Raw genomic sequence first — 12,446 nt, 5'->3', positions numbered from 1 at the left:
ATATATATATATATATATATATATATATATATATATATATATATATATATATATATATTTATGTATGTGTGTGTAAATATATATATATATATGTGACAACAACACTCATCACTCACAACAGTGACAAAACAATTAGATTGACAATCATGTTACGTTATTTTCAAAATGTTTCCTTTTCTTTTTCATTGCTTCTTTAACACACTACTTCACCGCTGCGAAGCGCGGGTATTTTGCTAGTTATATATATTGGCATATAACAATGTTTTCCATGCATGTTCAATTAACCATAATCAATTAATTAACATGCACCTGTGGAATGGTCGTTAAGACCTTAACAGCTTACAGAAAGTAGGCATTTAAGGTCACAGTTCTAAAAACGCAGAACACTAAAGAGACCGACTGTGAAAAACACTCAAAGAAAGATGCCCAGGGTCCCTGCTCATCTGCGTGAACATGCATTAGGCATTGTGACGGACAGCCGGGTCCCATGCCCAACTGGGACGCCCCTGCTGTGTATATTCCGGGGGATCCACTACGGACAGCTCAGTACCTCCCCCGGGGCGCTTGGTGGCAGCCCATATGGCGGACAGTGATTCCCCAACCACCCGCAGGGCTCCATGGGAGATGGAGTCCTCCACAGCCTGGTTGGGGGCTCAGGTGGCCGCCAGGGGGAGCTGTATGGACTCCGCAGCCCAGCTGCTTGAATTCTAAGCCCCACCCGGAGGGGCAATTAGGACTCTTCCGGTTGGGGTATAAAACGGGCCAGCCACCTCCACTCGAGGCCAGAATCGGGAGGAAGAGGTTGCCTGGGAGGAGTGGTGGAGCAGGAAAGTGTTTGGTTTCTTTGTGTGTGTGTTTGGGACTGTGTTTGGGCTGTGTGGCACGGGGAAGACGTGTCACACAGCTGAAGAAAAATAAAGCCCTTTGAGTGTGAACACGTGCCTCTGTGTAGTCTGTGCCGGGTCGGGCGCTATATAGCGCTTGTTTACAGCATGTTGCAGGGAGGCATGAAGACTGCTCATGTGGCCAGGGCAATAAATTGCCATGACCGCACTGTGCGACGCCTAAGACAGCGCTACAGGGAGACAGGAAGGACAGCTGATCATCCTCGCAGTGGAAGACCACGTGTAACAACACCTGCACAGGATCGGTACATCCGAATATCACACCTGCGTGACAGGTACAGGATGGCCACAACAACTGCCCAAGTCACACCAGGAACACACAATCCCTCCATCAGTGCTCAGACTGTCCGCAATAGGCTGAGAGAGGCTGGACTGAGGGCTTGTAGGCCTGTTGTAAGGCAGGTCCTTACCAGACATCACCAGCAACAACGCCGACTATGGGCACAAACCCACCTTCGCTGGACCAGACAGGAGTGGCAAAAAGTGCTCTTCACTGATGAGTCACGGTTTTGTCTCACCAGGGGTGATGGACGGATTCCTGTTTATCGTTGAAGGAATGAGCGTTACACCGAGGCCTGTACCCTGGAGCGGGATCGATTTGGATCGATGGCTAGGGCCATTCCCCCCAGAAATGTCCAGAAACTTGTAGGTGCCTTGGTGGAAGAGTGGGGTAACATCTCACAGCAAGAACTGACAAATCTGGTCCAGTCCATGAGGAGGAGATGCACTGCGTTACTTCAAGCAGCTGGTATATATTATATATATATATATATATATATATATATATATATATATATATATATTATATGACAACAACACTCATATCAATGACAAAACAATTACATTAACAATCATGTTACATTATTTTTAAAATTTTTCCTTTTCTTTTTCATAACTTCTTTTACACACTACTTCTCCACTGCGAAGCGCGGGTATTCTGCTAGTTCTACAGTAAAATAAGATATAAATAAACAGAGTAATAACCTTGGAGTTCAATCATCACCCCAAAATCGCATAGAAGACATTACGTAGTAGATGTGTACCAAATTTCAGGTCAATAGGTTTGTGAGGTACAGGTGATTTAAAATCCTGGATGGACAAACGAACAGCCATTGTAGCATATTATATATAAAGATAGTATACAGCCCAGAGGACAGTTTGGTTTCTTGTCCAAGATGGAGGTGGAGCCCTTACCTGGCTTGGATGCCATAATGGAAGGATGGACCTAAATGGGGGCAATACCTGGTTGGGATGCCTTATGATCTCCATCTTGGGTGGGATGTCTGAAGAGTACTAGAACTGGCAAGGTAGGGTGCAGTTAATCCCCCCACTTTAATAGATGGCAGTGTCCCTCATATAGAGTCCCAGTTTAGACACCTGCAGGGTTACATAGGAGTTGGAATTTGGAAGAACAACCCTGTAGGAATTCCTGATGGATGAAGAGTAATCCAGATCAGGAAGGAGTAAAGGATGGACCCTCACTGTGTAGAGAAAATTTGATCTATGTGGTTTATTGTAAATGCTGATCACAATATTCTTGCTTCACATATAATTGCTGTTTTGCCCTGGGGTGAGCAGTTTAACTATGAACTGATGTTAATAAAACATGTATCTATTGTATGCCACACTCAAAAAGTATTCACGTGAGGAGGAGATTGGAAACACGCACTGATTACAGCGCGTTGCCGCACCCACTACACGGCGAACCACCTGGATTGGGACCCAAGTTCAGCCATGTAACAGTTGACACCTCAGCACAACACTGGAGCTGTTTAAGTTTTTTTTTTACAGTGACTGGAGTGCCAATCCACCTACTGACCCACAAGTTTTCCCTGCAAGTTGGAGGACCTGTTTGCAGGGCTGGATGCAGGTTAACATCATACCTAGGACAAAGCAATTGCGGGTTGAGGGCCTTGCTCAAGGGCTCAATGGAGTACAGTCACTTCTGGTGTTTACGGGATTTAAATGGCAACCTTCTGATTGAGTAATATGTTTTACTGCTGTAGGCTGAAGGCCAAGCCAAGCTGTCCATCTCTCCCATCAGTGCTACTGACCAACATATGCTTTCTGGAAAATAAAATGGACTCCAATTCAACACCCAGGTCTAGAATGAGGAATTGTTGTGTGTTTATTTTCTTGGAAACATGGTTGTAGAACAACGTCCCTGAGTCAACTATTCAGCTACAAGCTCTCTATCATTTTGTGCTATTTATCTACCTTTGCTAAGACTCGTGGCATGGGACTCTGTGTTTATGTAAACAATGTCTGGTGTGTTGATGCTGTGGTAGTCTTGATTTACTGCTCTTCTCAGCTGGAGTTTTTAGTGGTGAAATATTGACTGTTTTATCTGCCAAGAGAATTCACTGCCATTGTTGCTGTGGCAGTTTATGTACCCTCCCAGCATGAATGCTAATGAGGTGCTGTGAAAGCTGCATGATGTTAACAGTGAGCAGCAAACAGCCCATCCTGACGGCTTTTCTTTAATATTGCTGGTGATTTAAACCATGTCAACTTAAATGACATAACACCAAAGTTTTACCAGTATGTACAGTAAGCTTTGCAATGGGGGAAAGAATACACGGCACCTATTTTACACAAACATTAGCACTAGAATCCCTGAAGCCTACGAAAAAACTTGTAAACTTGGGCCACCTTAAATTCCTTAGCACCTCTCCATTAGCTTCTTTTGTTTTGCAAATGTGTCGATCAGCACAAGCAGCAAGTAGCCTGCTATCCCATCCACCCCCACCACCTCTACTCAACTCGGGCAAAAAGTTCTCATAGCTCAAGTCTTGTTTATCTGGGTGTGAGGTCCCTGGAGTTGTATAGAGTAAATAACATATCATTATTTGGAACACATGCATTTCATGTGTATTCCATGTCTACAACAATCTATGTAAATATATGATGTCAAGTTAATGTGAGTAATGCAAAAAATGGATACCTAAAACAAACTTTTTTCATGTTATAGTACTAACAACAAAATTTTGACATGAAGTCCAAATATCAAATAAAAACTTTCACAAATGGTACACATATAACAAAACAATTACACTTTTATTCAAGAATATAATTGAAGCAAAAGAAATTGGGTTAGGGTGCAACACTTACAGTTGTGCTTGAAAGTTTGTGAACCCTTTAGAATTTTCTATATTTCTGCATAAATATGACCTAAAACATCATCAGATTTTCACTCAAGTCCTAAAAGTAGATAAAGAGAAACAAGTTAAACAAATGAGACAAAAATATTATATCTGGTCATTTATTTATTGAGGAAAATGATCAAATATTACATATTTGTAAGTGGCAAAAGTATGTGAACCTCTAGGATTAGCAATTAGTTTGAAGGTGAAATTAGAGTCAGGTGTTTTCAATCAATGGGATGACAATCAGGTGTGAGTGGGCACCCTGTGTTATTTAAAGAACAGGGATCTATCAAAGTCTGCTCTTCACAACACATGTTTGTGGAAGTGTATAATGGCACGAACAAAAGAGATTTCTGAGGACATCCGAAAAAGAGTTGTTGATGCTCATCAGGCTGGAAAAGGTTACAAAACCATCTCTAAAGAATTTGGACTCCACCAATCCACAGACAGACTATGTACAAATGGAGGAAATTCAAGACCATTGGTACCCTCCCCAGGAGTGGTCGACCAACAAAGATCACTCCAAGAGCAGGGCATGTAATAATCGGCGAGGTTACAAAGGATCCCAGGGTAACTTCTAAGCAACTGAAGGCCTCTCTCACATTGGCTAATGTTCATGTTAATGAGTCCACCATCAGGAGAACACTGAACAACAATGGTGTGCATGGCAGGGTTGAGAAAACCACTGCTCTCAAAAAAAACATTGCTGCTCGTCTGCAGTTTGCTAAAGATCACGTGGACAAACCAGAAGGCTATTGGAAGAATGTTTTGTGGACGGATGAGACCAAAATAGAACTTTTTGGTTTAAATGAAAAGCGTTATGTTTGGAAAAAGGAAAACACTGCATTCCAGCATAAGAACCTTATCCCGTCTGTGACACATAGTGGTGGTAGTATCATGGTTTGGGTCTGTTTTGCGCATCTGGGCCAGGACGGCTTGCCTTCATTGATGAAACAAAGAATTCTGAATTATATCAGAGAATTCTAAAGGAAAATGTCAGGACATCTGTCCATGAACTGAATCTCAAGAGAAGGTTGGTCATGCAGCAAGAAAACGACCCTAAGCACACAAGTCGTTCTACCAAAGAACGGTTAAAGAAGAATAAAGTTAACGTTTTGGAATGGCCAAGTCAAAGTCCTGACCTTAATCCAATCGAAATGTTGTGGAAGGACCTGAAGCGAGCAGTTAATGTGAGAAAACCCACCAACATCCCAGAGTTGAAGCTGTTCTGTACAGAGGAATGGGCTAAAATCCCTTCAAGCCGGTGTGCAGGAATGATCAAAAGTTACTGGAAACGTTTAGTTGCAGTTACTGCTGCAAAGGAGGGTCGCACCAGATACTGAAAGCAAAGGTTCACATACTTTTGCCACTCACAAATATGTAATATTCGATCATTTTCCATAATAAATAAATTACCAAGTATATTATTATTGCCTCATTTGTTTAACTGGTTTCTCTATCTACTTTTAGGATTTAAGTGAAAATCTGATGATGTTTTAGGTCATATTTATGCAGAATTATAGAAGGTTCTAAATGGTTCACAAACTTTCAAGCACAACTGTACATGACTGCTTGGGTGGTGCAGCAGTAAGAACTGCTGACTCATAATCAAGAGGTTGTGGGTTCAATTCCAGCCACTTCTCAAAATTACCATTTTAAGTAGTGAGTTGCTCTTATTGTTACTATAACAGTCGGTGTAAATTTATGGTGCTTGTAAAGGTTAGCGTTTTTTTTGTTTTTTATTATTCAGTTTTATTCTCTCAGCCACGTTCACGCTCCCCCCAATCTGACACTGATGTTTTCAAATAAAGATGTGCTATAACAGAGGTGAACTCAGATGAGGATGAGGGTTCTACATTGGAGAAAGAGAATAGAAGCCCTCCCCGCAAGAAACGTCCAGTCACACATGAGAACAACAAAGCTGCACCAGGTGTAAAAGCGAAAGATGGCACCGTTTGGATGCAGCAAGAGGTTGGGCATCATCCTGCCAGTCAATCTGCCACACAAATGTCCTTCAACGAAACAGCAGGGCATGCCGAGCTCACCAAGGTATTGTGCAAAGTTCTGCTTATGATTATGTTTTGTTATGATCTTTATATGAAAAACATTTATATGTTACTTATACTGTATAAAACCCACATCAAATGTTATTTACCTATTTACCTTGATTTATTGACTTATCTTCCTACAGAGTAAAGTCACAAGTAGGCTGCAGAGTTTCCTGTGTTTGATCGACATAGGCATGCTGACAAAATACATGTGCAATGCTACTTCAGTACGCAAATTGCTTTAGCTGCAGTTGAAGCTCCTTTTGCACTTTACACAACTGTTGTTACGGTCCTGCCTTAATCCAGAAATGGCTCCATAAGCTTTATGAGCACAGACTCAGAAACTCTTTGCCCTGGGTTGTAACTCAAAACGCAGTTCTCAACAAAATGTTGCCAGATGTCCGAAATCACAGCAAATCTGTTGTTTTTCACACGTTCTGCAAGGGTGTCTTGATAGCGGTCACAGGACATCATATCTTTGATTGCCAGTAGAACACATAGTTCTGAGCAGGCATCAACCACAACACCAACTGTGGCCATCACTGCTCTTATGAAAAGAATGGAGATAAATGCTATCAACTAAGAGAGTGAGAGGCAAGTTCGTACCCCGTGAACGTCACTTAAAGAATAAAACTGAATGATAAAAAAAAGCGCTAACTTTCACAAGTAGCCAAACTTTATACCGGGTGTTACAGACTCAAATCAAATGTATTTCCTTATTATATTACAGTAATAATAATAATAATAACACCTCACCACTCAACTTGTAGCACCCAGACTTTAACCTGAAACCTTTTGGTTATAAGGGAGGAGTTTGTACCTCAGCACTATCCATGAATACAAATCAACTTTCTATCGATTGACATTTAAGCTTAGGTTTTTAATTCATTGACAGCAACATGTATATTAAATGTTTTTTTCCTTTGGTTATACTCTTGAATAAAAGCACATATTTATTTGATATTTGGACTAAAGTCTTCACACATTATACATTTCACATCACTATTAGTATAACATAGAAATAGTTTCTGTTTTAGGTATGTGTTCAGCATTTCTTGCCTCCCATTTCCTGTCATCCTACACTTGCAGAGATCGTTGTAGACATGGAACACACATAAAATGTATGTATTCCAAATGACGATACACAGTATTATTTACTCTATAAAACTCCAGGCACCTCACACCCAGATAAACACACCTGAGCACTGAGAATTTTACGACTGACTTCAGCTCCATTGGGTCAGGGGGATGGGATAGCAGGCTGCTTGCTGCTTGTGCTGATCGACACATTTGCAAAACAAAAAACGCTGATCAGGAGAGGTGTGAAGGAATTTAAGGTGGCCTGGGATTACGAGTTTTTTCGTAGTTTTCAGGGATTCTAGTGTTAAAGATTCTGACATGGCTGTTCCCTTCCCCAGTATGGGATTTTCAGACCACCTCTATATTATGCTTCTCGCAGCATAGAGGGCACTGCTGAAATGATTCAGGCCAGTACAAAGAACCAACTCAGCATTGTAGGACTGCTTTGTGTACACAGATTGGAAAATATTCAGAGAGGCAGCTACCTATGACCAGCATATTAATTTAAAGGATTATACTGACTCTGTGACTGGATACATAGGGAGGTGCATCGAGGATGTCACTACTAAAAAAATAATCATTATACGTGCCATCCAGAAACCATGGCTGACAGATGAGGTCCATGCACATATTAAATTCTTCCTTCTTAGACATTTTTGGGACCTGCATGGTAGATACCTACTGTAGCAATTCAGTAATTTGAGGCAAATGAGCTTTCATAAATCGCATGGTGGTCCTTGATGAAGCCTGATTAAAATGAAGTATTAAAGCTATGCACATTCAAATCAATGCATGGCCACTATTGTGTATTTGGACATCTTCAGCTCTACATATACAATTACTTCTTTTCTTTGTATTGTTCTGCCATCTTAAAATATATATTTCTTAGTCTTATAATCAGACATTTACTAGGAAAATCAAGGGTTTACCTGCATGACAAGCCATTCCTTGTTCTGGTCACGGTCAATCTCCATTGGGATATGGTTCATCTGGGTTACCCACACAAACCAGTTGCTCTCAAGAAATCTAAAAAGGGGAGAATGGGGCCAAAAGAGCATTCAGAGTTATGTTACTCCTTCATTTAAACTGTTGCTTTGCTGAAAAAAAATGAGGTAAGATAGTGAAAGTCTAATGTCTCCTGTTTTTTTGTTTGCTTTTCAGCATACACTTGCTTGTGACTATTAAATATACTGGCATACTATTCAAAATGTAATAAGGAGGACAAACATTTTATTAGACAAAATAAAATGCTGAATCTATAACTTGTTGCTACAAATCAAGAAAACGTAATATTTTTTATTTTTAAAGTAAATTTGCTTGGGCTAAATAAATATACCATTCGAAGCTTAAGAGAAATGTTAGTAATGATGCCACAACATATGTTAAGAAATAAACTTTCATTGTCACACTTCAAAACAGCATAAAATCTGAAAAATATATTAGTCTACAACATCAAGCTGATTTGCTGATCTTGTTCAAGAGTAATTAACTACTGTAGTTGGTAAAGGATGAAAATTCTAGCATCTTGAAAATCATGAAGTAATAAGGTAACAATGCAGGTAATTTGTTAAGTGAAGAAAAAGAAAAAAAAATGTGTTTCTTATAATATGTCAGCATGAATTTCGGTTTTATCACTGATGGTTACACTTAAATGTTATAGATTTATAACAGACTACAAAAGTTTGGGACTATTTTCTGTGCATCACCCTGGATAACAGTTTTCATAATGAGTACCATGCAGTTTAATTTATAATCACTCATGATAAAAACTGTTAATTCTGTTATTAATATTTTTTAACAATTCAGGCTTGTATGAAAATGACCTACATGTACATTATTGGAATCCATTTAATTTCCAATTGGAGTTTTACTGAATAGTCAGCATGGGTTCAAATGAGGAAGGTGTTGTTTTACTAACATGTTAGAATTCTACAACGAAGCAACAAAACAACGTGATCAAAGTGGAGCTTATGATATTATTTATCTAGACTTTCAGAAAGCATTTGACAAGCTCCCACATAAGAGGCTAGGCATCAAAATAAATGAATTGGGAGTTCAGGGTGTAGTGTGTAGATTGGTACAGAATTGCCTAAAACACAGGAAGCAGAGGGTGTTTGTGGGAGGAACCTTATCAGAATAGGGTAAAGTTAAGAATGGTATCCCACAGGGGTCAATACTATGGCTGCTGCTATTTACACTATGTACTTTTACTCTATGTAATTGCCTGGTTCTAGGTGTAGAAGGGAAGGTGGAGAGAAGTTATAAAGTATAATACCTTATAAACAGTGGCAGGTCTGTGGGTTTTGAGGCATTCTGACAAAGGCTACACATTAATAATACAAATGGGGAAAGTAGCGTAATATAGAACTCTACCAAGACAAAACACAAAGAAGCAAAAAAAGTCACACATAAATTAGAAAGGGTAGAGATATATATTGATACCTGACAAGAAAAAACAAAGTCAGCAGTGCTGGAAGTCCAAGCATTGGCAAGTAGATCCAGGTGAAACGTATGTAGAAGCTAAGCATCCATATCAGGTCCTAAAAAAAAAAAAAAGAAAGAAAAAAAAAAAAACACCAAAAAAACTTATCAAACTTTCTTTGCTCTAACTGATAGCCAGGTTGAGTTGCTTGTCTGCAAATTGTAGTAGTTAGTATAAGAGCAATATAAAAGTATGTAGTCACTTGTGCGTGAGGTGTCTTGTGGGCACGACACAGTCATATTTCAAAGTTGTTGTATATGTTATAATATGTTGTATATGTTGTAATAAATCCACAAGTCAAACAAAAGCAATGATGGTATTTTTACATTCCCAAGGGATTTCATTCAAATAACTAATTTCTAATACATTTTAATACATTTCTGTATTATCGTGATGTTTGGGTTCATTGATTCTCGCACTTGACAATTAATACACACATATACAGAGCGATCCTATCCAGACAAAGTCTTGAGTGGTGGAATTTGCCTGTCATTCCGCAATATTCCACATAGGACACAGCTTCTCACACATACACATAGATGTCCTAGCCAGACAAAGTCTCAAGTGGGCTAATTGACAGTCAATGCAATATTCTGCATACAATCCTCTACATAGAGATTCAGTATCACCAGCTGTAACAAACATGTATGTGTCACCACGATACACGTAACAGGGCAACTCTTTTGGTTACATGCTATTTACTAACCAAACTACGCCTTGCTTCCACCGCAATTACTGAAGAGTGATCTCAATAGCCTTGATAAACCCTGTGAATATGACAGTAGCTATTTAACTAACATTTGGTACCCAATTATTATTTAAATCAAGACAAAGTATAGAAAATATGAAAGCAATGGTATTTATTAACGTGGAGTTTGCATTTTCCTCTGGGTGCTCCGCTTTTCTCCCACAGTCCAAAGACATGCAGGTTAGGTGGATTTGCGACCCTAAATTGTCCCTAGTGTGTGCTTGGTGTGTGGGTGTGTGTGCGCCCTGCGGTGGGCTGGTGACCTGCCCGGGGCTTGTTCCTGCTTTACGCCCTGTGCTGGCTGGGATTGGCTCCAGCAGACCCCTGTGACCCTGTGTTAGGATATAGCGGATTGGATAATGACTGACTATTTATTAATGTGTAAAAATACCAAATAGAAGAAAATATAAAATAAAATAGACAGTGTATCTGTCTATAAAGTCTAAATGATTACTGAAAATCAGAAGTGTCAGTGAGTTAATGTCCTGGGCTGTTTTTAGTTTCACAATCTGTATTGTTCATAGTTACATTTTCTGGCATCCAAATCAGATAATGTTGTGTATCTTGATCTCTGATGTAGCCCTTCTGTCATTGTTATTTTTCCTCTTCTTTTCTCCTTTTCTTAAGTCCATCAGAAGAGCCATATTAAATTTAAAATTCACATGTGGGATTTTTGGACATGTGACATTGCACACATTTGATTGGCTAACTTGTCCTTATGAAAAATTATTCTGATCTAAGTGTTTGATTTTTAAATACCTCCCCACTCCTTCCTTTCCTAAGCTTTTGACTAATTTGGTAATTCCTAGTCCTGCTGCATCCATCTGCTCATAGGTTATAAATGAATTAAAACAGGTTCTGTGGTATGTACTTATTTCCTTTCCCAGATAATAAAGTAATTGAAAAACATGCTGAATAGAACAGATGCATACATTACTAGTACAATACAAAAGGATGCTTGCAATGCCTGTAATTAAAGTCCTTTAAATTCCTGATTCTTTTGAGCAAAATAAATAAAATTTATATAAACAGTTTGAGAATGAAAAAGTCTTCTCACCTAGTTTGTTTCAAGCTGAACATATGGCAATGCCCTTCCAGATCTCATTGTTTTTAATAATAAATACAAACTATAAAACATACATATAAAAAGGTATTGATGTATTAAGTAACAGTGTTTGAAAACACAAAAATGTACACCAAAAGCAATTATACTTGCAAGGGGTTTCACTTAAAAGACATACTGATTCAGTCTCAAAATATGTATATTCCAAAAACAAACAATAAAATAAAAGAAAGAATACAAGAAAATAAAGAAACAGCTTAATAACTTAGACTTAGATGAATACCATGCTCTACAGAAAGAGATAAAAAAGCACTTGAGAGGCCAAAAGAGAAAAAAAGAAGGAAATGCTAGTGAAGCCAAAACATGCAGTACATAATTTTTCGAATAAGACTTCAGTAAAAGAATTTCAGAAACCTTAGAGATGAACAAGAAGACATAATTGAAAAGGAAATCACAAATTAACTAGATAAAAACTTCATTTAAACATCTGTAAAGGAATAAGCAAACTGAATGCCTCAGACAGAAGTAAAAACATGCTGAGTTCACAGATTTTAAAATAGAAAAGTCAGATGTGCTTCAGGCCTTTGATATTCTGAAGACTAATAAAACCTATCTTAAGCAGTCACTTCAGAAAGGAGACATAAGTGCTGACTGGAAAGTTGCAAAACTGGCTCCAGTCTCCTGATAATTATTACAGACCAATAAGTATTACATTTATGCCATGTAAGCGTGTGGAAACTACAATACGAAATTACAAAAGAGTACCTGTATGAAAATAGTATACTAAATAAAACGTATAAGATTTTATGTGAAGACTACCAGAATAGTTGACAGAAGAAAAGCATACCACATAATTAATTTAGTTAGATATGGCTGAAAAGAAACATCAATTATAAATATAAGACAAGAGACACTGTCCCACAAGAAGCAACCTTTGAAGAGGATTAAGGGGTTTACATTGACACTACACTCTC

At 38.7% G+C, this 12,446-nt stretch overlaps 1 protein-coding gene across 1 annotated transcript in view; it reads right to left on the bottom strand.

Moving 5' to 3' along the window:
- LOC120535962 (acyl-CoA (8-3)-desaturase-like) overlaps window positions 1-12,446 on the bottom strand; it is a 290,759-nt gene that overhangs the window by 49,509 nt on the left and 228,804 nt on the right. The window contains exons 9-10 of the mRNA XM_039764207.1: window positions 9,622-9,719; window positions 8,109-8,205 (exon numbers count right to left, since the gene is read on the bottom strand). Coding sequence (XP_039620141.1) covers window positions 8,109-8,205; window positions 9,622-9,719 — 195 coding nt within the window. The remainder of the gene's footprint in view (window positions 1-8,108; window positions 8,206-9,621; window positions 9,720-12,446) is intronic.

This window comes from Polypterus senegalus, chromosome 1 (assembly GCF_016835505.1).
Source record: "Polypterus senegalus isolate Bchr_013 chromosome 1, ASM1683550v1, whole genome shotgun sequence".
NCBI lineage: Eukaryota > Metazoa > Chordata > Cladistia > Polypteriformes > Polypteridae > Polypterus > Polypterus senegalus.
Note: the sequence above shows the minus strand (reverse complement) of the source record. Positions and strands in the feature narration are given on the sequence as shown.